The 24,469-nt window shown below is 36.0% G+C and overlaps 1 protein-coding gene across 2 annotated transcripts in view; it reads left to right on the top strand.

The window, feature by feature from the left end:
- WDPCP (WD repeat containing planar cell polarity effector) overlaps positions 1 to 24,469 on the top strand; it is a 198,667-nt gene that overhangs the window by 77,032 nt on the left and 97,166 nt on the right. The window contains exons 3-6 of one of the 2 annotated variants that reach the window (XM_012731442.1): positions 1,633 to 1,680; positions 2,527 to 2,568; positions 4,226 to 4,296; positions 4,550 to 4,609. In XM_012731442.1, coding sequence (XP_012586896.1) covers positions 1,633 to 1,680; positions 2,527 to 2,568; positions 4,226 to 4,296; positions 4,550 to 4,609 — 221 coding nt within the window. Of the gene's footprint in view, positions 1 to 1,632; positions 1,681 to 2,523; positions 2,569 to 4,225; positions 4,297 to 4,549; positions 4,610 to 24,469 lie in introns of both variants that reach the window. The other variant, XM_012731441.1, reaches the window with a different exon arrangement.

Here is a 24,469-nt window from a genome sequence, read left to right as displayed (position 1 = left end):
TATTTGTATCTCTGTCAATAGGAAAGCTGGGTCCAGTATCTTTCTTTTTAATCAGTCGCCGTGTAATAATCAGACTTCTCTCTCTGTGACTACTTTTGCCCTCTTGTGAATTTCCTTCTTACCCCACATAGGTGCTGACATGTTAGGCTCCCCCTTATGTAGATGTCCTCATCTTGTTCTGCTTCTAACACTGTGCACATGTTCCATGTGGATGACCTTCTTACTGTGCCAAGGTTCTGACCCTGTGTCAGGCTGACCTCTGCAGGGATACTTTGGTTTGGGAATCCTGTATAGAGTAGATCACCTTATGTGGATGCTCCCTCCTCCTGCTTGTGTTTTGGCATCTCCACTCTGGGGCAGATGCAGAATTCAGGGTCCCTTGTGGTCTTCATCATTCTTTTCTACAGTTATAAGTATTTGGATACATGGATTGATGGACCTAATTATAGAGCAGAATTTGTAAAGAGGATACTGCCTGTGTACATAATGCTTATAGTTCTTAAATAAAAAAAAAACACATTCACATAACATCTAACGTGTGAAAAGTGTACAGATCATGAGGCATGTTTTCACCTATCAAAAAGTTAACACCATCCAGGTAAAGAAATATAATGCTACCACTCAAGAGGCTCTACTGTGGACCTTTCCCAATTACTCATTAGAAAATTTCCAACCACAAAAATAAACTGTATTCTATAAAAATATATATTCACTAAGTAGCATAATGAATAGGATGGTGCTGCAGTAAATATAGAAGATTGACTAATTTGAAAATCTTTTTAAAATTTTGATGAAATTGAAAGGTTAAGTATAGCTACAAATGTAATTTTTCCCCCAGTTTCTCCTCAGTTTGAAAGCTTGGAGCAGTCGGCCACTAGGGGGCAGCCTGTACTGCTTGCACTTTAGAAAAAGATCTATCCTTTTGTTAGTAATAGAATTACTTTGAAGGAAAGGAATATTGCTTCAAAGAACAATATTTCTCTGTTCATAGATAGGAAGAAAGTGGACAGAGTTATTTCATTTTTACATAATTGGTTGTAAGAACAGGTTATGTAGTAGAATCACTGTTAACACCTGGGAAGTCTGGCTTTGCTTCTCTGTAGTCCCGCAGCGCCTCCACATTTTAATGGCTTTGGAGGCTTTTTGAGTCTAAACAAGCTTCAGATAATTTATCCATCCCTTCCTCTAGTGTTCTCTTTCTTTCCATAGATTTTCCCCAAATACCACACTAAATTGAGCTAAATTGGGGAAAAAGCTACAGCGCACAATCTATTAGTTAGGGCATTTTGACTTCGCTTGAGAGTGGCTGTCCCTTTTGGCGGCTCCCTGTGAAAGTATCAGGAGGTGTGAATGAGAACGCTGATCTTCTTTCATTTCAGTTCTTTATTATATATTCCTTTTCTCATGCCATTTCAGTGTTGTGTACTCTTTTCTAATTAGATTGATAAACTTTGCAATTTTTGCATGTCTTAGAATAGTAGACAAACCTACGTGTAGGCATTATTGAACTGCTCTGTTTCTAATAATATGTATGGACTGTTTCTGTCTTTCTCTTTACCCTATCCTGCCCTTGCTATATAGTACAAATTGAACTTTTTGCCAATATCTGATGTTATTTCTTCCTTTTTATAGATAGAGACATCGGGATCTACCAGTATTATGACAAGAAAGATCCACCAAGTAAAGTATCTATTTTACTTCACTAATGTTTATAGACTAAATATTCAAAACTATAAAATGACCATGACATGAAGTTTGTTTTTATGGACTTTTAAAATTTCAAGAAAAGTCACTTTTTGTTCTTTCGAAAAATATTGAAGTTGATGTCTAGGTCTAGAAAAAAATAAATACCAAGAAAATGCTGTAGAAGAACATGAAAATTTTCATTTTACTGCTGATCAGACTGATAACTGGACAGTCTATTCACGTTGTTTATCAGTGTCCCAGTAGAGGGCATTGTTAATGCATGGTCCCACTGATGCTGGCCTCCTGGATCCTCACCTGATATCTGAAATAGGCATTTCTGAGTGAATGATCAATTTTCTTTATCTGATTAATCCTGTTAATCCCAGAAGTTTCATGATGGGCCAAAAGGTCTTTCTAGCTAGAGTTACTTCCTGTTTTGGTCTCTGTTGAAGTGGGGCCTGTGCGGGCATCCTGTGTGCTTAGCTTGGTTCATAGTTCTGATGACAGACTGAAGCAGCTTCTGTTCTGGGCTCAGTTGCAGTTCCCTTCCCTATCTGATGAGATTGCAGGCGGAGGATATTGGCCCACCTGTTGTGCTGGTTAAGCCTTTTCATTGCAAATTTAGGAAGTAACTGTGTAATTAAAGCATCCAGTTTGTATTTTCCCCCAACTGTTTTTTTAAAACAGTTTGGCATAAACTATTAATCTCAACAAATGTGTATAATGTATTTTATATGTGCATATAAAAATACCAAGTATTTAAAAATACAAAGCATTATAATAAAAGTAATTCACTCTTTTTTTCCCCTCCTGACCCTCCTACCCCACAATTATCAGCAGCAGAGCATGGTAACTTAGAAGATAAGCAGAAGTTGGCAGAATGTAAGCTTACTTTTTATTCTTTGGGAATGACTATAAAATTAGAAATTTATCCCTGACGTTTCAGTTTTCAAAAATATTTTAAGCTTTCTGCATAAATAATTTCGTTCCTTCCAAATTTTTTTATGATTATAAATTCTGATTTTCCAGGTGTATGCACATGAGTAAGAATTGTAAATATTAAGCATTTTGAATTTAGATCTTTGAAATTTCTATCCAGTTTGGGTAAGATAAGTGCTTCTGACTTACTGAGTCATAGTTCTATTATTTAATATATTTACAATAAGTATATACTATAAGTCTGGTAACATTTTATTACTAAGACTATGCCTAAATTATCAGTACCTATTACCCATTTAAGATTTGTAATAGTGATAGCTTTTTATTCTCTCTAGTCTTTCCTGTTCTAAAATATCTAAATATATGGATATAAGATAACATGGTTTTAATGACTTGAAATTAATAGCAGAGCTGAACATTATAATTGCTCTCTTATTTTAAATGGTCAAATGGACATTTAATTAAAAAAATATATTAGTAGCTGCACAATGATTTTTAAATTTGCACATACAGTGCACACAATACAAATTATGGTGTGAGATAAAATTAATTTTCTGAAATGAGATATATACCAGCTCTATAAAATTTCAATGTCTACATATACTATATATCATACGTATAAACATACACTCATAGACTTGTGTATACAATTCATTTTTTAAATCAATTTTCTTACATCATTGTCAGTTTCGGACAGTACTTTATTTCTCCTCCCAGGTATTGTCCCCATAGTTCTCCCACCATCGTGTCACCTGTGATCCATCTCTCCCGTCCCTCATGCTCGTTCCTGTTTTGGCCCCTCGCCCACCCGTTCCCCTGCAGTACGTCTCAGAACTCTTATTTAGAATTATTCAGGAGAATTCAAAGATGAATTCATTTATATAATAGATTAACTATCACATAGCATTTATCATAGATACAATGAATTTAACATTGTATTCCTTTAAAGAGAACTTATTTGAGTTTGTCTTAGGCTAATATTGAGACTCTACTAAATAATTTTGCCTTTTAATTAAATGCATTTAAAACAAAACAAAGGTTTTAATTATTAAATTGTGGTAAATATTTTAAAGAAAATTATTTTAGACTGAAAAGATTACTATTACTGCCTAATTTGTTAAAATTTGAACTCAATCTTTAGTTTTAATGTTATACTCTGATTCTTGACTTTAATTTTTTTTCTGTGTTTTATTTCTCTCCTCCACTATATTAATTTACTGAAAAATTTCAGATCTGAGGTATGTTCTCACAAAATTGAAATTTCTTTCATTTAATTATTCACATGAAAATTTTAATTCTGTGGTAAAGAGTAGGTCATTCACCATTAAGAAGTAGATTCACTGGCCTAGGAAACTTTCCCAGGAATTCTCTGAGCCTTGTTGGTTGTCATCATAAAATTATGATCAGGGAGATTGTATTGTGGTAAAAATCCTGTTCCTATGACAAAGCCTTTCAAAAGGCTGTCATTTGATGATGGAAATGAAGCCCACTTCCTCTCAATTAAAGAGGTGTTTTATTTTAATCTTCTCAAGGCACACTGCTAGGCAGTTTCCTTTTTTAATCATGTTTAACTAACTGTAGTACATGTTTTATTTGCCAGCACGAGATTATCCATGGACGCTCAAAAACAGACGCCCAGAAAAACTTCGAGACTCACTTAAGGAGTTGGAGGTATCTTTCCAAAAGTTTCAAAAATGGCAACAAACAAATCTGTTTTAAAACATCTTTCAACAGTTTTAATTTTCATAAAGGATCAACTCTCATGGTGATGATAGGTTTGCTTTTGTCCGGTGAGGAGTTCCAAAACAGTTGTATCTTTGTGTGGCATGATTTTTTTTTTTTTTTGGCTTGCAAATCAGAAGCACTTTAACTGATAACAACAATGTGTGTAGCCAACTGCACTCTTTTTTTCTGTTTCCTTCAGGAGCTGATGCAAAATAGTCAATGTGTGCTGAGCAAATGGAAGAACAAATATGTCTGTCAGGTAAAATGGTTTGACATGCTTTTGCAGTGTTTAACCAGCGGAGCTGAAAACTATGTAGTAATTGCTAGTCTTGTGTTATGATAGGTAATGGACAAAAACTTGGTAGGAGTGGATATTTCATAGTTTGAATTCTAGTCATTCTAGAACTAACATCACACAGTTTGACACAGGCCACCAAGCTATCACATTAATCAGTATAGTTGTATTCACACACTATAAACACTAGTAAAAATCTTTCACACAGGATCTTTTGTTTGGATTTGTCTGACGCTGTATTAGAGGTTTACTGACATAGATCTAATATTTTTGAATGAAGATAAAACTATAGGACAAAAAGTTGTTGGCATACCACTTTAGTCTTTGTGAATACGATACTGTGGAAATCAACCAGCAGCTACAGTAGGGCCTAACATAACAGATATTTGGTCTTACTTTTAGGATGCTCTGTGATGTAGGTTTAATATGCTAGCCACTTTGGGCTATTTCATAAATATATGAAATATGTTTCATATAAAATGAAGTTAATTAAACTAAAATTAAAAGCTCAGTTTCTCAGTTGTACTATCCACTTGTTAAGTGCTCAGTGACCACACAGTATCAGATGGGCAGTACAGATACAGGACATTTCTATCCCAGAAAGTTCTATTATATATAACTACTGGGATTTAGACAAGGTGAGATAATGGAATCTATATTCAGGAAATAATAGGATCCAGTGATCACAAAATAATGAACATATGCCTCTACTTGTAAGCTTTAAAGTACTTCTTGCCTAGAAAAAAAAATTTTTTTTTTTTAGATTTTATTTATTTATTTGTACAGAACTGGGGTACAGGCCAGAGAGGCGGAGGGTGAGGGGATTCACCAGAGACAGAGCGGGGTACAGAACAGGCAGATCGACGAAGCACACCGCTGAGGGGAGCAGCGGGCAGGCCAGGAGAGGTCTGCCTCGCCATGTGGTCACCTCCAGGGCAAGCGGGGATTGAACTCATGTGGAAGTGGCTCAAGCCTCCCTGTGCTGTGCCACCAGGGAGGGCCATTGCCTAGAAAAATTTTAACTGGTGTGATAAAAAGAATCACTAGTCATATTCTACTCATACATGTAATTGAAGTTATATCACTATTACTACTAATTATAATTATTTTATGGATTTGAAGATCTGTGGCAATTTAAATTCTTATCTCTGCACAATGTGATTTAATTTTGCTCTAACTAGTCTAAAGTTTAGGCCCATGACTCTGTCATAAATCCACAAGATTAAATCTTTAATAATTACAAACATATCTTAATCTACTATTTAAATATAGACTGTCATTTTAATGGACTCTAGCTTTTCCTCATTCTTTGTTTAAACTAGTCTCTTTACTGATGAAGATAACTGTTTAGTTACTTCCTCAACTGGCATAAATTACTAGTTTGCAAAGACTATTCACAAGGCTGAATTAGTATTTTGAGAACCATAATACTTATTAATTTCATTTTAGGATACCATTAAAAAGATGGGATTATTTAAAAAAAATCACAATTTGATTTCATAAAAGTTTTAATCAGACTTTAAAGCTTAAATACAAAATATGCCCCAGAAAGTTTTATACTTAGTATAGCTCAAATTATACTTCTCAGTGCCATTACTCACCTTAAAAGCAGGATCAAAATTATTTGACTGGAGGGCAAGCCTACCACCTATAGTAAGAGGTGTGTCTATGGTCTCCACCCATACCATTGCACAGGTTAAGTTGGAACATGTCATGCATCTTAAAAGTATGCAGTGGAGCATCGCAGTCGGCAATCCTTTATAAATAAACTTTATTGCATTCAAATTTAATAAGCAAATTTATGTGTATGAATGGGGGCAGTATGGAGAAAGGAATGTCTCATTTGAATTCACCCAATTCAGAAAATAAATTTTCATGATAGAACATATTTATTTTTCTAATTGATTGCAACTTAACAATACTGGTTTCTGAAGCAGCAGTGAGTCTACTTTTACATTTCTAAAGGAACTTGATTTTCTTTGTGTTCTGTCATATTTTGTGCTTTATTTCTGTGATTAATAAGGAAGGTATCCCTAAAATAGATCTTTTACTACTTACACATTCTTACTATAATATATTTGAACAAGATAACTTGACCTCTGCCCTGCCCTCAGGTCCAAGTTAGTCCCCACATTGTTGGGGCTTTTGAGAGATCCCCTGACAGTATATATCGGCTTCACAGTTTCGAGTGAAACTGTTAGTTAGGTCTTGTGAAAGAGAGAGTTAGGTCTTCTAAAAAAGAGTGAGAAAGTACACATGCGTATGTGTGCCATTCTGGTTTATCTCTTAATATCACAGCTACAATCTTGGAAAGATCTCGTTAAACCTTTCTTGGTTGTATAATAAGTCAACCACCTCTATATGCATCTTTGGTTCCCCTTTTTGTGCATTTATCCAGCATGGTTGCTCCAAAGATAAATATGTTTAAGCTTCCATTTGTGATTTTCCCCACATACTTAGCCCTAAAAATGGCGGCAGTTAACTACAATGTAACTCTTTTAGGAAAGGAATGAGAACAAATTCCCTAGCATCTTGTTGCTAGCGTAGGTTACTGTTAGTGTTTGACTGTGGAGACTCAACTGATGTAAACTTTTTTTTTTTTTAAACGTATTGAAGATTATAGGATTTATCTTTGTGTGTTCCATGTAAGGCATCCTTATTTCTTCAAAAAGTTCACTTGTTTAGGAATTAGTGAGGAAACCACAACAACATGAAACATTTCAGAATGTAGTGTGAGCCATCATTTAAAAAATTCCCTCCCCTTGTAAATTCAGAATAGTTTACAAGTCAAGATTTACCTATACATAGGTTCTGCGTGAATATTGTTTTATGAAGATGGTTTTTCAGATAATGCCTATTTCCAATTTGAGATGCATTAAAAGTGAGTTTTAGTTTTACTACGTGTCAAATACATATTTTTTCCCCTAGTTTCCTAAAACCAATTTTTTTGAGCTTTATAGAGCACACTTTTACTTGCAGATTATTGCATAATTTTAAAAAAACTATCACTAAGGATATCCCTGGTGTTGCAGGGGTTAAAGTCTCAGTGCTATTAAGATATTGCCAGCCACTGTGGCATGAGTACTATTCCCAGCCCCGGAGGTGATCCACATGGAGCAGTAGACCTCTCCTATGTCACTGCTGCTCCCCTCAGCAGCGTATTTCAGTAGATCTGCCTGTAGATCTGCTCTGGTGAATCTTCGTGGCCCCCCCCCCCGCCACCCTGGTCTTTACCCCAGTTCTTGTATGCATAAATAAAGGGGGAAAATAAAAACGAATATCACTATTCATAGATATAATTTCATTACGCTGATTGTATTAAATTATTTGAATCAAGTATGTACATTTAACTATAAAACTATATTGCTAACTATCCCTGATTTCTTTAACAGTGCCACAGGTACAATTTTAAAATACAAGGCAAAGATCGTTTCCTTTCTTAATTCCTGTAATGAATAACTTGGCTGTTAGGTTTAAAAAAAAAAAAGCTAATTGTTTTACCAAACCTTTCACATATGTGAGCATATGGAACTCATTCATTACAACTTTCTCAGTTGTAGAATGAATAATGCCATTACCTGATATTTCCTTTCATCAAATTGTGTGAAAATAAATTAGATTTCCTCATAAAATTATTTTGCCAAATCACAATTTTAAGTTGTAACTAGTAATAGCATATTATTTATTAAAACCCATTACACTATATATATTGATATCAACATTGTGAGACACTAAGAATGTATAAGGTATAGGCTGAGTTCCCAGCATCACCTTGTCAAGGAAATAGACACATTCAATCACTAGGACACTAGGTAAATGCCAGGTTATAGAACATTCAGTTAAAAAGATAACAGTTTATGTTTGGAGGTTCCTCAAAATGCTAAACATGGAGCTTCCCTATGACCCAGCAATCCCACCCCTAGGTATCTACCCAAAAGACACAAAAACACTGATTGAAAAAGATACCTGCACCCCCCATGCTTATTGCTGCTTTATTTACAATTGGAAAAACATGGAAGCAAATGCCCAAAAATACATGACTGGATTAAAAAGATGTGGTACATATATACAATGGAATATTACTCAGCAACCAAAAAAGAGAAACACATGTCTTTTGCAGCAACTTGGATGGACCTGGAAAAGATCATGCTTAGTGAGATAAGCCAGAAAGAGGAAGAAAAATACCGGATGGTTTCACTCATAGCAGGAGTATAATGGACCAGGCGAGAAAACAACAAAAATAATCAGCAACCATATACCAGAGACATTTTGCGGGGGTGGAGTGGGGAATGGGATCAAAAACGGTAGGGTGGAGAGGGAAATGCACGGGATTATGGTGATGGCACATGGGTGATTTGGTGATGGGAAACCCACGGGGATTACAATTGAGATGGAAAAAAAAATGTACAAAATGATGTAAGAATAAACCTTTGTTAAAAAAATAACAGTTTAGAGAAAACATAAAAATCAATGTAAGTGTTTTTGGAAGTGTTTTTAAAATGCAGGGAATTTATAATTTTTTTTAACCTAAAAGGGCATGTAAAATTTGGCTAAGCCGAGTGGAGAGGTATAACAGAAAGAAAGCTTTAGCTCATGGTATTGAAGTGAAAATTAAATTGGGTATCTAAATTGTAGTGAGGAGGTGTTCCCATTTAGGAACAGGGAGCTCTAGTTTAAAAACCAAGGGATAACTTTGAAAGGCAACTTTGAGCCTCATTGTCAGGGACTTTGAATGTTTTACTAGGTTATAATTTAGTGAATTGAGGCAACTTTTATAAGAACTTTTATATCAAGGGAGTACCATACTAAAAGAAGACTTATGGAAGGATTAGCCTGGTGGTGGGATGTAGGATAAATCATGAAAGTCAGAGGCATTTTGCATAAAGAACAAAGGAGATAGGTAATGATTTTCTGAAAAACCCAAGTCAGAGAGTTCCTAGACTCGAAGATGTTAAGTATAATTCAAAGTAGAGAGGTGGCTAGGCTGAAAAATTAACTTCTAAGTGAGAATACATATCTGGAGTGGTGAGAGCTCCCTCACCTCCTTGCTGGCAGCTAGGTCTGTGCCTCTATGCGGTGTGTCTGGAGATGCCCCCAGAGCAAAGCCTAAAGGTACTAACAGGTGGTGGAGCCCCTTGAAAAGTAGTTGTGGCACCTGAAAATAGTAATCATGTATTGTCCAAAAATGAACAGTGATGGAACAAAAAATACATTTAAAATAATTTTGGAAAATGAATAATTATAATAAAGCCCAAGTTAATAAGCCTGCTAATATTCATCAAGCTTCTAGTCAAAGTTTTAGAGACTCGCTTTTTAAAAAAGTGTTCTGGCTTAGTTTATTTATTTTAAATTGTATCTTTTTTAAAATTGAGGCAACATTGCTTTATAACACTATATATGATTTAGGGGTAGAGATTCCCTTCTAAAAATAACCAGAGAGTGGCCCTCCCTGGTGGCGCAGCGGGTTAAAGCACTGCACTGAGAAGCTAAAGCCACTTTCTCATGAGTTCGATCCCCGCCTGCCCCGGAGGAGATCCACATGGCGTGGCAGACCTCTCCTGACCCGCCCGCTGCTCCCCTCAGCAGTGGACTTCGTCGATCTGCCTGTTCTGCGTCCCACTCTGTCTCTGGTGAAGCCTCTCGCTGCCCCTGAGCCTCTGGCCTGTACCCCAGTTCTGTATGAACAAATAAATCTTTAAAAAATAAATAAATAACCAGAGAACCAGAGATCCTGGTACTTTTGAGGACATTCTACATCTGTAACTCTGAGATCTATGAGTTTGAAGGTAGAACAGAAAAGAAAAAAAATAAGGGGAGATATAGTAAACAGAACTAAATTCAGAGAGTTAATACTACAGAGAAATGAAGAGCTATTGCATCCTTGAAACAAGAATATTATTTTTTTTTAAAAAAGGAATGGGAGGGAGGAGTTCCTGTAAATTAAAAAAAATATATAGAGAAAAATTAAGAGGATTTCTTTTCCTCTCTCCATTCTCTCCCTCACTCTCCCCTTGAGAGTGTCCCAGACCTATGGTCTGCTTTCAAGCATCAACCTTATAGTTTGTTTTTGTGTGATCCTTTGTTTAGTTTCTCTGGGTTCTACATATGAGTAAAGCCATCCGATATTTATCTTTCTCCTTCTGGCTCACTTTGCTTAGAATAATCCCTTCCAGTTCCATCCATGTTGCCACAAGTGACATGAGTTTTGGTGGTGAGAAAACTATGGTGGCCACAATATAGGAGAGAATTGTGAAAAATAAAAGATGTTTAAAAATGAAAAGAAAAATTCATAAAGGATTTAGAAGATAGAGCTGAACTATCCCTGCAATGTATGACAAAATGACATAGCAGTAAGCAGTACACAATAGGAAGTAAGAGATTTAATTAGAGTATCAGGCCAGAAGGTCCAGTATCTAATTAATAATAGAAAAACAAAAGAATAGAAACAACAAAAATAATAGAAGCTTTCCCAAACTTGAGGATGTTTGTTTTATTTGAAAGGATGCAATGATTGAAAAAAGAACAATACCAATGGGTATTTTATGAATTAAAAAAAAAACAAACAAAAACAAAGATAAAAGATTCAGAAATATTTCAGAACAAAAGGAAAACATAATATATAAAAGATTCAGAAATATTTCAGAACAAAAGGAAAACATAATATATAAAAGGAATGGGAATCAGACTTTTATCAGACTTCTCAACAGCAAGGATTTTAAAAGGCAACTGAAGGGAAGTGACAATTTGCTTAAAATTCTAAATTGTCATTCAATCAAGGACATAGTTAACTTGTTATTTCTGGGGGAGTGGAGGTGGGAGGAGTGCATGAACTTTTCTTGGGAAGATCTTGCAAGATTTATTGCTGTAAATCAACAGTAAACCAAGAAGACCATTCTTAACATCCAAAGGATCTCACACAGAAAGTGAAGGGAAGTATTAGAATCACAACTGTGCCATGGGCCTAGAAAGCAAGTGATCCAAATTGAGGCAAGGATAGAAGATTCTATTTGGGATGTTGGAGAAAGGGAAAAAAGGAATTGGTAAATCATTGATCTGATCTGATATAGGGGAATTAATAATAATTAAGATAGCAAAATATATAGAACAGCTAGATTCGTAAGTCATGATAGTAGGAAATCAGTAGATAATGACTGAATCAAGGAAATAATATATAAGACATTACTAGTTGTTTGCTCAATATCAATTTTTCTTAAGTGGTTAGATTTGGTGTGTATTTGGAATTTTGAGTCTGGTTTTCTTGTTTGTTGATGGATAGTATTGGGTACAGAAGAAATTTCTGAGCAGTTGGAAGAATGGAGTTGCCACCTGTTGAGATGGGAAAGATTGAGTAGACACATTTTAATTTTTGTATTTTAGTTTTAAGATTTATCCACTTATGTGTGAACTGGGGTGCAAGCCAGAGACATGGGGTTAAGAAGACCCACCAGAGACAGAGTGGGAGCAGAACAGGTAGATCTACTGAAACACACTGCCAAGGGGAGCAGAGGGCAAGACAGGAGAAGTCTGCCAAGCCATGTGGGTCACCTCCCTGGCTGGGATCAAACCGGTGACACAGTGGTAGTACTATAACTTGATAGTACTGTGTCCTTACCCCCTCCACCACCAGTCAGGCCTCAGTAAAGACATTTTTCGTTGTTAATATTTCTCTATATTTTAATTTCATCAGATGTAGAATCCCCATTTTCTCTATATCCTCTCAGCAAGGTGCATGCTGTAGGGACATAATAAATACTTGTTAATAATAATGAGACTTCTCTGTATGTGTTTTCTCTCCTTGTGATGAATATGTCATTGGAGGAGAAATGTTCTGCAATAATATGTTACAGCATTTGCTTTTTTTAAAAAAATAATCTAATAGTTTATTTTTACATCATTTTGTGCCTTTTTCCAGCTCAGTTGTAGTAAAGACATTTTGAAGGGAAATATCTGATACTCAATTTGGGACATACTATATTTGAAATGCCCACTAGCCATTCAAATGGAAAAGTCAAATAGTTGATTATAGGAATTTGTAGTTAAGAGAAATATCTAGACTGGAAATACAAAGTTGGGGAACAGTTACACAGATGATATTAAAGCCAAATTTGCCAACATAGTGAGTAAAAGAGAAATAGAAGATCTGGGCCTGGTATTCTCCTTCATTTGAAGATTGGAGAGAGAGAAAGGGAAAGATGGAAAAAAAGAAAGACTAAGGGACAGTAGAAGTAGAGATAGAGCATGGTATCCTAGAAACTATGTTTTAAAAAAGTAATTCAAGTGTTACTGGTATGTGAGATACTGTAATATGAGATACCAGTTACGATATTCCTGATACTGACCACTGGATGGAGTCGCACTGAGTTCATTGGTAATCTGGATAAGAACATTTTTAGTCAATGGTGTGAACAGAAGCCTGATTGGAATGTATTTAAGACAAGATGGGAGAAAAGAGATTAGAAGTTTACAACATAAGGATGGGTTTATGTTGTAAGGGAATATGGAGAAATCAGGCAGTAGCTTGAGGGACAGACAGGGTATTTAAAAATTTTTTATTAAGGTATCATTGGTTTACAAAAATGTATATGACCCAAGAATATAGGATTCCACTGTTTCAGATATATATTAGAACATCCACCGCCAAGGCACCCATAGCCCTCCACCATTTTGTCCTCTCTGCTCATGCTCTAGCCTCAATTCTACAGTCATTTTTTTTTTAAAGATTTATTTATTTATTCATACAGAACGGGGGTACAGGCCAGAGATGGCGGAGGGTGAGGGGATTCACCAGAGACAGAGCAGGAAGCAGAACAGGCAGATCGATGAAGTACACTGCTGAGGGGAGCAGCACGCAGGTCAGGAGAGGTCTGCCGCGCCATGTGGTCACCTCCGGGGCAGGCGGGGATCGAACTCATGTGGAAGTGGCTTTAGTTTCTCAGTGCAGTGCTTTAACCCGCTGCGCCACCAGGGAGGGCCCTCTACAGTCATATTTTTGATGATATTATGGTTCATTTTTGCGTGGCCTTTTTGTTTCTCCATATTTTACATATGAATGAAACTTTATGGTGTTTGTCTTTTTACTTCTGGCTTATTTCACTTAAGAGTAATCCACTCAATTTCTATCCATGCCATCACAATGACAAGAATTTTTTTTTAACAGCTGAGTAATTTTCCATTGTACATATATAGCACATCTTCCTAATTTACTCATCTGTCCTTGGGCACTTAGGCTGCTTCCAGCCTAACTTGTAAATTGTGCTGCAGTGGTCATGGATGTGTATATCTCTTTGAATTAGTGTTTTTACATTTTTGGGGTAGATATCTAGGTATGGAATTGCTGGGGCATATGGTAGATCTATTTTTAATATTTTGAGAAATTTCCTGTAGTATTTTCCATATGGCTGGATTGGTGTAATTTCCCATTAACAGCCTAATGAGGGTTCCTTCCCCCCCGCCCACATCATTACCAAGACTTAGTTGTGTATGAACTTTATGATAATGGATCATTCTCAGAGGTTATATCACAGGTGTAATAATGGTTTCATATTTTTAAAAAGATTTATTTACTTATTAATACGGAACTGGGGTATAAGCCAGAGGTGTAGAGGCGGTGAGAGGCTTCACCAGGGATAGAGTAGGTAGCAGCACAGGCAGATCAACTAAGTACACTGCTGAGAGGAGGGCAGCTGGTGGGTCAGGAGAGGTCTGCCACGCCATGTGAGTCACCATCACGGCAGGGGATTGAACTTGCTCTGAAGCTGCTATGGCCAGTTTGCAGTGCTGTGTCCTAACCCTTTGCGCCACCAGGGAGGGCATGATAATAGTTTCTTAATATGGTTTTTTTTTATTGTCATTTCCTTGTCAATGAACAATGCTGAATATTTTTTCATTTGCTATTGGACATCTGTATTTCTTTGGAAATTAGCATTTATTTCTGTTGGTATATTAATGGGAATTATCCAGTACAGGTGGGGAGAGGGGGAGGAATGACGCAGGGAAAGGATTGCTAGAGTAATATTAAAAACCACTTAATAAAGGGAGTGGTAGAGAGTAGATTCCTGGTAACTGATACTATAGGGCTGTCTTAACATGGGTAGCTTAACTTCAGATTTCTTTTTATATGAGAAGCAAACCCCCATTATATTAAGTAATGATTTTCTTTTAAAGTTTCTGATAAATGTTCTTGAATGCATTTCTGACAGCATATTATTTAGAAATGTGGTAGAACCTGAAGAAACTGCTGAGAGTTAAAAATGGTTACATTTGAGAGTGGGATGAGAGCCTATAGTGGGAATAAGGCCATAAACTGCTATTTTAATTCTAACTATATCAACATTTTAACAATTTATATATGTATTTCTTTAACTTAAGAAAAATTTTAAACATGCCCAGAGTGTCAATTTGGGTCTTCTGAGAAGCAGATGTCAGGTACTAGCAATACAAGATATTTATGGGAGAGATGTGAAAGATAAAAGGAAAGGGGTAAGAGTAGCGGCGAAGACTCTTGACTGTGATAGTGGTCTGGATTTTGTGAAAAGAGAAGGAAAGAAAAGGATGGATATCAAAAGACTACATCACAGTCCTGAGAAAGTCCTAGTCAGAGACCAAGGAGGAGTCCCTACCCCAAATTTGTTCATTAGAGGAGTCCCCTGTTGGATGGTAGCCTACCACGCTCAGCCACTGGCTAATAGTCATTTGGGAAAGTGTGGCTGTTTTCCATCAACATTCCAATCTCAGTTCCTTATGAAGAACTTTGAGAGTTGCACGTACACGGCTGTCACATCAACCAAGCTTTACATTAAAAATAAGAACATTTGTCTTTGTTCATACACAATTACTGTACCTCAGAATTCTTAATGCTTATTTAGCCAGTTTAACATGATGCCCTAATTGCCCTTGCATTTGCAAAAATCCATTCCTTTCCAGAAGATCTTTGTCTTGACTATCTCAATCCAAACTTTGAAGACCTATGCTAATTCATTAAACTATTTACTCTTAAAAATATCATAAGATAGGAATCTAGTTTTGGAACATGGTATGAAGCAAAGAAGTATTTTTATAATAATGTATCTTTGTATCATCCATCAGCATATTCTTCTCATAAGTGATTCTTTTTTATAATTTTCATTTAAAAACACATTTAAAGAAACTCAGAATTTCCTGCTTTCACCTTTTGGACTCATGTCCAGTAATGTGTAGGAAACTTAAGGTATTTGCCACAAAGAAGGTCACCCTGTGTATGAAATACTCTCATATATTCAGTTACAGTTAACAGTAAACACTTGTAAAGCTAAATGAGTTCCAAATCTAAACAATTTATTCTTTTCTTTCTTTGCATTTTTTACAAAGTATGAACACAAACACATGGAAAACATTTATTTACTTCTTTTAATGGGAGAGTAAAGTTTTACTTCCATAGATAGCTAACAGAAAGTACTAAATACTTGCACTGAATTTTTATGCAAAAACTTAAAACATGACTTCAGATTTAGAACTTTGTATCAGATATACAGATTAAAACATGCTAAGTAAAAATGAACTTTAAAAATGAAGCACCTGAGGTTGTGTGTAAAGATTCAGCAACTTTACATTCATAGTATTTGAGAATATTATGTTGTAGATGTGATGATGTATCTTAGAAAACTCACCATGTGCTTTTTGCCAAATTGTAATTTATATACTCTTTTAAACAATAATTATGTTAGCAGATGTGCTAGTTAACAAGTGACTATGAAATGAGAAACAGTTATAATTATGCTTCTCATAAAATATTGTTGTAAATTAAACTTTCACAGTGACTTTCCACAGTGAAGTACCTTTAATTTGATAGTCTCCTTGGTCTACTTATAATTCTAGGTTTAATTGAGAGCCCAGTGGCCAGTACATACCCAGCATGTTAATCTCCTTATATCCAGTCTTCTGCCTTAATAGATGAATAGTCCTTACTCCTAAGTCCAATCCCTCCACCATGCCCCCAGTTCTCAAACTATATATGAGACACCTGCAGATTATAGTGAATTCACAGGAATCCTACAGGGTATTTAAAATTTTTAAGGGAAACAGACTGCTGTCAGACACTGCAAAAGGAAGTCACTCCAGGTAGCTCAGTTTCAACATTAGATTGCATTACATTTCTTCCAAGGATGTCATAACTATATGAAGCTGACATTTCAGAGCTTGCTGTAATAAAAAGCAAATACTACACAATGAACATAGGGCTAGAATGTGGGTGACGGTATCCATTATGATTCCAAGCTTTGAGAAGGTGTGGAGTGGCCAGTTACTTTTGTAGGCCCATCCTCTTAGTAAGTGATTTTGGTTGTATGAGAATGAGAAAATGATCTTTTTATTTCAATCTCAGCATATTATGTTTTCAAATGGTTCCACAGTTAATGTGATGTAAATATTTAAGAAGTCTTTATTTCGTAGAACCACTTGTATTTCTTCCATAAATATTACTGAGACTTAAAAGGTATCATGAATTGAGGATTTTTGGGAACCCCTGGCCTAGTCTTTGGATCCGATTCCCTCTGGCTTTTTCTAGCCCCAATTAACCAATTAAGGAGTGATCATCAATCAATTAATGAATGGTCACTAGAATAATATTCAGTCTTAAAAAGAAAGGAAACCTTAACTCAGGCTGCAATATGGATGAACCCTGAGAACTTGTGATAAGTGAAATAAGTCATTCACAGAAAGACAAATCCTGCATGATTCCACTGATCTGTAGTAATTAAAGTAATGGTCGTCACTTCTCTTATGTGCAGCATCCAAGCAAGAGGGCAAACTGCTTCGTTCTTGGTATTAATTCTTGGCATTACTAGCTGTGTGACTGGGAGAGTTACTTCACCTATCTGTGTCAAAATTCATTTAGACGTAAGATAAATATTAAAATACCTAACACACATTTACTCCAAGTAAATTGATATATATATAAAATATAATAGTTTCTGGCACAGATGAATGCTTTTGAAATCAACTTAACTGGATCTTTATAATTTTTAATGAGAAAGTTTTTTATTGAGATTCAAAAGTACGTGACATAATTTTTTTTCATCTTTTAGTATATAGCTCAATAGTGTTAAGTATATTGGTATTGTTGTGAAGCATATCTCCAGAATTTTTCATCTTGCAAAACTGAAATTCTGTACCCATGAAACAATTCCCATCTCCTGGCAACCAGAAGATTGGCCTTTACTTCAATACATCTGATTACTTTAAATACTACATATCAATGGAATCATGCAGGATTTGTCTTTCTCTGACTGACTTATTTCACTTACCACAAGTTCGCAGGGTTCATCCATGTTGCAGCCTGAGATAGGATTTCCTTCCTTTTTAAGACTGAATATTATTCTAGTGACCATTAATTGGTTGATGAACATTGGATGGGACTGTTTCTACCCTTTGGCTGCTGTGAATGTTAATATGAACATGGGTGTGCAGATATCTCTTTAACACCCTCCTTTCAATCCTTTTGATACCTACAAGTGGTATATATCACTCAATGATATGATAGTTCTATTTTTAATTTTTTGAGGCATTATCATACATTTTCCATAGTGGTTATACCATTTTACAGCCCTGTCAATAGTGCACAAGAGTTCCATTTTCTCTACATCTTCACAAACATTTGGTATTTTTTGTTTTATGTTTTTACAGTAGCCCTCCCAATGTGAAGTGATAATCTCATTGTGGTTTTCTATGCATTTCTCTAATGATAGTGATGTTGAGCATTTTTTCATATGCCTTTTGGCCATTTATTTATATATAATTCTTGGAATGTCTACTGAAATCCTTGGTCCATTTTAATTTTTTTAAAGATTTATATATGCATACAGAACTGGGGTACAGGCCAGATGTGCAGGGGCAGTGAGAGGATTCACCAGAGACAGAGTGGGGAGCAGAACAGGCCGACTGACGAAGTACATAGCTGAGGGGAGCAGCAGGCGGATCAGGAGAGGTCTGCCAGACCATGTGGATCACCTCTGGGACAGGGATCAAAACTCATGCTGAAGTAGCTTTATTTTCTTAGTGCTGTGCTTTACCCATTGCGCCACCAGGGAAGGCCTGGTCCACTTTAATTTTAAAAAATTATTTAGGCCCATGACATTGATTTTTTTTTTTTTTTTTTTTTTAGTATTCTTTCTACCTCCTCAGCATTCTTCTGATTCCTTTTCAGGCCTATGCTTCGTTATCCTACCCTTGAATATTGAAATTCCCCTCAAGACCCAAGTCTAAGTCCTTTCCTCTTCACTATAAATTATTAAGTTACCAAATATATATCCATAGTTTCAATGGCTTCTCTCTGGAGCTCAGATCTCTCTTATGCTGCAAATCAATCAATCCAACTGCCTACTTGATGTCTCTCTTCTGGTGTCTCAAAATACTTCAAACATAGTATCTTTAAAATGGAATTCAGAGCCCCCTGCCGTTCCTCTTTGACCGTTTCGATCTCAGTGAACAGGCTTGCCTTCCATCCACTGATGGGAACCAGAAATCCGGAAGTCACCTGCTTATTCTTGAAATGGTCCTCTTCTTTACTCTCCCCACCCCATATCTAACTAATCTCTGACTTTGTTGCTTTCATCTCTTATATCTCGCATATCTTTCATAGCCTCTCCATTCCTTCACTCATAACTTTAGTCATAACCTCTCCACTTCATCTCTCTTCTAGACAACTTCACCCCTTACTAACTGTTCTGTTTCTGTTTTGCGTCCCCACCCACCCAGTCTCCACACACTGTAACCCAGATGATTTTTAAAAGTAAATTCATCACTTCCTTGTTAAAACCCTTCTACAACTCTGAAGAATAGATAGGAAACTGGGAAACATAATTAACTAGAACAGAACAGAGGAGTATAGGCAGGAGGAATGCAGACTTTCAGTTGTATACTGTTGTGTACATAATTTGTTTTCTTTGGAACTACATGAATGTATTATATATTAGAAAAACTGAACTCAAAAGTTATAACACCCTACTTAATGGAAACACAGAATTGGTCTATATTTACCTGTTTTTAAATTTCATCCCTTACTGTACTCTCTTTCCATCTCAGTGCCCCAGCCATACCCAGCTTCCAGCATCTTAGGCTCCATGTGCTTCTCTTGCTTAAGGACCTTGGCACATACTGTTCCTGTGGTCTGAGCTCTACCTAAAGTGCCCTTTGCTTTTCCTTTCACTGAGATAACACATTCTTATCCTAGGATCTCAGACCATAGGTGCCGTTCCTCAGGAAAGGCTTCCCTGAGGAACTCCATTGTGTGCTCTTATAACACTGTGTTTCTTGGCACCCACTACACTTCCAGTTTTACAGTTATTGGGTGACATTTATTACTGTGTATCTCATCGATTGATTGAAACTTCCAGCAGGTCAGGGAGTATGCTTGGTTTTGTTAAAGAATAAATTCATAGGGCCCTCCCTGGTGGCGCAGCGGGTTAAAGCACTGCACTGAGAGGCTAAAGCCACTTCCTCATGAGTTCGATACCCGCCTGTCCTGGAGGAGACCACATGGCGTGGCAGACCTCTCCTGACCCGCCCGCTGCTCCCCTCAGCAGTGTACTTCATAGATCTGCCTGTTCTGCTCCCCGCTCTGTCTCTGGTGAAGCCTCTCACCGCCCCTGAGCCTCTGGCCTGTACCCCAGTTCTGTATGTACAAATAAGTAAATCTTTTAAAAAAATTATAAATTCATAGATTATTTGGGAGAAATTTCAAAACTCACTGCTAATATTTTGTGGTAGATTTTTATCTTTAAAGATTTTGTGGTTTTAGGTTTACCAATAGTAACAATGTAACAGTACTCATGTTAAGACTTCATATACCATAGTACATTCTGTTAGTTACTTGGAAGGTATCCAATTGCATATTTAGGGTAAGTGTTTAAATCAGGAAGTGGTGTCTTTCAAGAGTGGACACACATTTTCCAGCCTTTCTTTTCAGTCCATCTTCAAAGATGAGTATTTCATGGGCAATGCTGTTTTACATTTATGCTATATTAGCATGTACTACAGGGAAGTAGAAGTGAAAAGGTCCAAGACAGCTGCTAAGTATGGTGAATTGGGAATCTGTGAGCTAGAGGTGAGCAATTAAAAACTGTAATCTCACACCAAAGGAACTGAAATGATTTTGTGGTGGTACCTACCCCCACTTTTAATGTTTTTGAGTTTAATAAAGATGAAATCTGATCACTGTAGAATAACACACAGTGCAAACAGATATACAGTAAAAGTAAAGTTCACTTTCCTCTCATTCCCTCGTCAACAGTTTGTCCTCCTCCCAGCATCTACTCTCACTGGTGTGTGTGTATACATATATGCACAGACACATTGTCAACTAAATGAAATCACTTTAGGCATGTAATTTGCTTCATGTAACAATGTAGAACTTACCTGCCAATGATCTGCATTTACCTCCTTATTTTTAATAGGTGCATATATAGGTATCAATAGGTAATCCATATTTTAAATGTACCATATTTTATAATTGTTAGTGATAATCATTTTAGTAAATAAAGAAACTGGACTGGATAAACAACCTAATAAGTTAATATGAAAAGATTGTCATTTTTTAAGAATTGAAATTGAGAAAGAGGGACTCAATTCAGTTTCCTATTTGATCCTTTTAGCAAAAAGCCATGATTATAGTTCATTTTCAGTATGATTCAAATTGTATTTTTTAGAACCACATTTGGTATCACAAAAGCATACCATACCTTTAAATCCATAAAATAAAAAATATATTTGTGGTCAGACAGTTTAAGAGCTGCTTCTTTATTTTTGAAAATTTTATATAAAAATAGCAAATAAAGGAAAAAACTCATCCATAATCTCAACTTAAAAAAAGTTTAAGATCACAAGTTAAAGCTCATACACCTAGCTCCCAGATTCATCTATTTGAGGGACTTACTATCAGTAGTTTGGGGCATAGTCTTTCTGATGTCATTTGTGTTTATAATGGCAATTTCTATATACTTTTGTGTATATATGTAATGCTTTTTTTCCCTAATAAAATGGGATGGTGCTATTTATGTAGGTCTGCAATGTTAAAAAATTTCCTCTCCACTCCAACAATGTATCATGGACTTGGGAACAAAATTTTTGATTAAACTTATCTATCTTTTATGTTATCTCCATTTGTGTTCTTGTACTAACAACATTCACAATAACCAAACTCAGAAGCAACTGATTTATTGACTGGCATGCCAATTTATTAATTTATGTATGAGAGATATCTGGCATCATAGGCTTTGCTTATTTGCTTGGGGCATTCCCACCTGATGGATGAATTACCCAAGAGACTAAATTACAGATAAGAAGGCTGATTGGCGAGCTGAGAACTAGAACAAAAGCAAGGAGGTGTTCTTACAGGATATTTTTATCAAGCTGCCATAGCTCTGTGATTTGCCCTAGGGTTTTCTTCTGTCTTGACAACCAGCATTAGTCATCAGAGTCATAGCCCTGAACATGGTTAGAATTTATGGAACAGGATTCTTCCGGGTTTCTGATTTGAACTGTGCACTGGCCACTACTATATACAGTGTAGTCCAGGTCCTCACTCATTACCATTAATATAAGAAAAGTGATGATCAGAATTTGAGGAACCCCTAAATTTGTGTGTTGGACATATGGAAAACATGTTTACCTCCATAATAACTCATTTGTAAGTACTCTTTTTAGGTGAGCCTTTGTGATGGTGATTAACCTATAGAGTTTGTGACAGCCAAAGTGTCCCCAGACAATTGCACCTTGTCAAAATTGACCTCAATTGAGAACCACTGGTTTTCAGGGAGAATAGTTGACTGAGTTACAAAGGGAAATCAGATGGGATGTTGCATGGAAGTGAACTAAGAAATGAGAGTAAAGGTTATTAATTACTCAGCAACAGAAGGAGAACAGGATTTGTCTGAAGGCTTAATCTCTACTTTCTCACTAATTATAAGATTTGGTTAAATGTTTTATGCTCCTGGTTATGAATTAGTGTGAGGATTGACCTTGTTCCTATTTTAACTTGCATACTTACACTATGTGTCAGAGTTACCCTGGTATTTTCTTTAAGATTTATTTATTCATGCAACAAGAACTGGGGTACAGGCCAGAGCTGTGGGTAGTGAGAGGATTCACCAGGTTCAGAGTAGGGAGCAGAACAGGCAGATCTACTGAAACTTCTGAGGGGAGCAGCGGGTGAGAGAGGAGAGGTCTGCTTCCCCATGTAGGTCAGCTCCCTGGCTGGGGATCAAACTCCCTTGCACCACTAGGCAGGGCCTTACATTGGCATTTTCGTTGCAGTACAGACACAGTGTAATAGAACTCTTCTGTCTTTTTAAAAGTTTTTGTACAAAAGAAACATCTTCTGTGTCTTCCTGTTCACATCTTACCACTATTTATTCATTTTATTTATTTTTCATTGTATTTAGAAAGTCGCTTTATGTTTTAGATTTTTTTCCTATTTTTTCTTATTTTAAATATATTTATTACATCATCCTTCATTTTTATACAACGTATGATTTCCCCATGAAATTCCTACCACCAATTCACATGTGCACCATCATCATAGTCCCTTTCAAAAGAAAAAATGCAAATAGCCACCTGGCATCTGAAAAAATGTCCAGCATCACTTGTAATCAGGGAAATAAATACAAATCAAACCCACAATGAGATACGACCTTACACCAGTGAGAATGGCACATCTTAAAAAAAAAAAAAAATAGAACATCAAATGTTGGTGAAGATGTGGAGAAAAAGGAACTCTTCTCTACTGCTGGTGGGATTGCAAACCATCTGACCACTATGAAAAGCTGTGTGGATATTCCTCAAACTACCAAAAATGGAGCTTCCATATGATCCAGCAATTCTACTCCTAGATAACTATTCAAAGGACACAAAAACATTAATTCAAAAGAACACCTGCCACCCCTATGTTTATTGCAGTGCAAGTCACTATAGGTAAGCTATGGAAGCAACCCAAATGCCCAAAAATTGATGACTGAATCAAGAAGATAAGGTATTTTTACACAATGGAATATTACTCAGCAATCAAAAGGATAAATTCATGCCCTGTGCAGCAACACAGATGGAGCTGGAAGGGATTATACTCAGCGAAATAAGCCAGAAAGAGAAAGAAAAATATCAAGTGGTCTCACTTGTAGGAGAAATGGAATGGAATAAGAATCAGGAAGGAAAGTATAATAAAGTAAAAATCAGGACAGGAGTGGAAGAGCACAAGATACTTCTTACCATTATTTCCCCTCTGGATCATTAAAACTGCTGTTAGATACTAGATTTATCTTTGTACCTTGTACTTATGTGAATTTGACCATGATTATTCATATTTTCTAGAAGTAATCACTTAATTTTTGTGATATATCTATAAAAGACATGAATTTAAACTTCAAGGATTAAAATAAAGCATCATTCATTATGTGTTGAGGTAAATGAGAAAATGAGATTTCTCAAATTGAAATAGAAAGCAAATTTCCAGCATGTGTCTGTTCCATATATTGAATAGCAACATACAAATTTTTAGAAACCCTATTTTAATACTTCTCAATTCAGGAAAATTGTTTATTTCATGTACTTTTGTTTCTTATCCAGAAGACAGTTTTCTATAGTGAATCAATTAATAGTTTTTTTTTTAAACTCCCATCTTAAACACATTCACTTCTGTTTCTCCACTTAAATGGATTAGTCAGGCATGGTTTCCCTCCATACCCAATAGATGTTTGCTGAATGAAGAAATTACAGAAAACATGTTATCTTTCTTCCAACAGGTTATCTACTGAAGTGATCAGTGATTCCGTTATTCATTATAGAGTTACACAATGTAAA

Source organism: Condylura cristata, unplaced genomic scaffold (assembly GCF_000260355.1).
Source record: "Condylura cristata isolate star-nosed mole 26May11 unplaced genomic scaffold, ConCri1.0 scaffold00031, whole genome shotgun sequence".
In the NCBI taxonomy this organism is placed as follows: domain Eukaryota; kingdom Metazoa; phylum Chordata; class Mammalia; order Eulipotyphla; family Talpidae; genus Condylura; species Condylura cristata.
The sequence above is the reverse complement of the archived record's forward strand: the minus strand, read 5'-3'. Positions and strand labels throughout refer to the sequence as shown.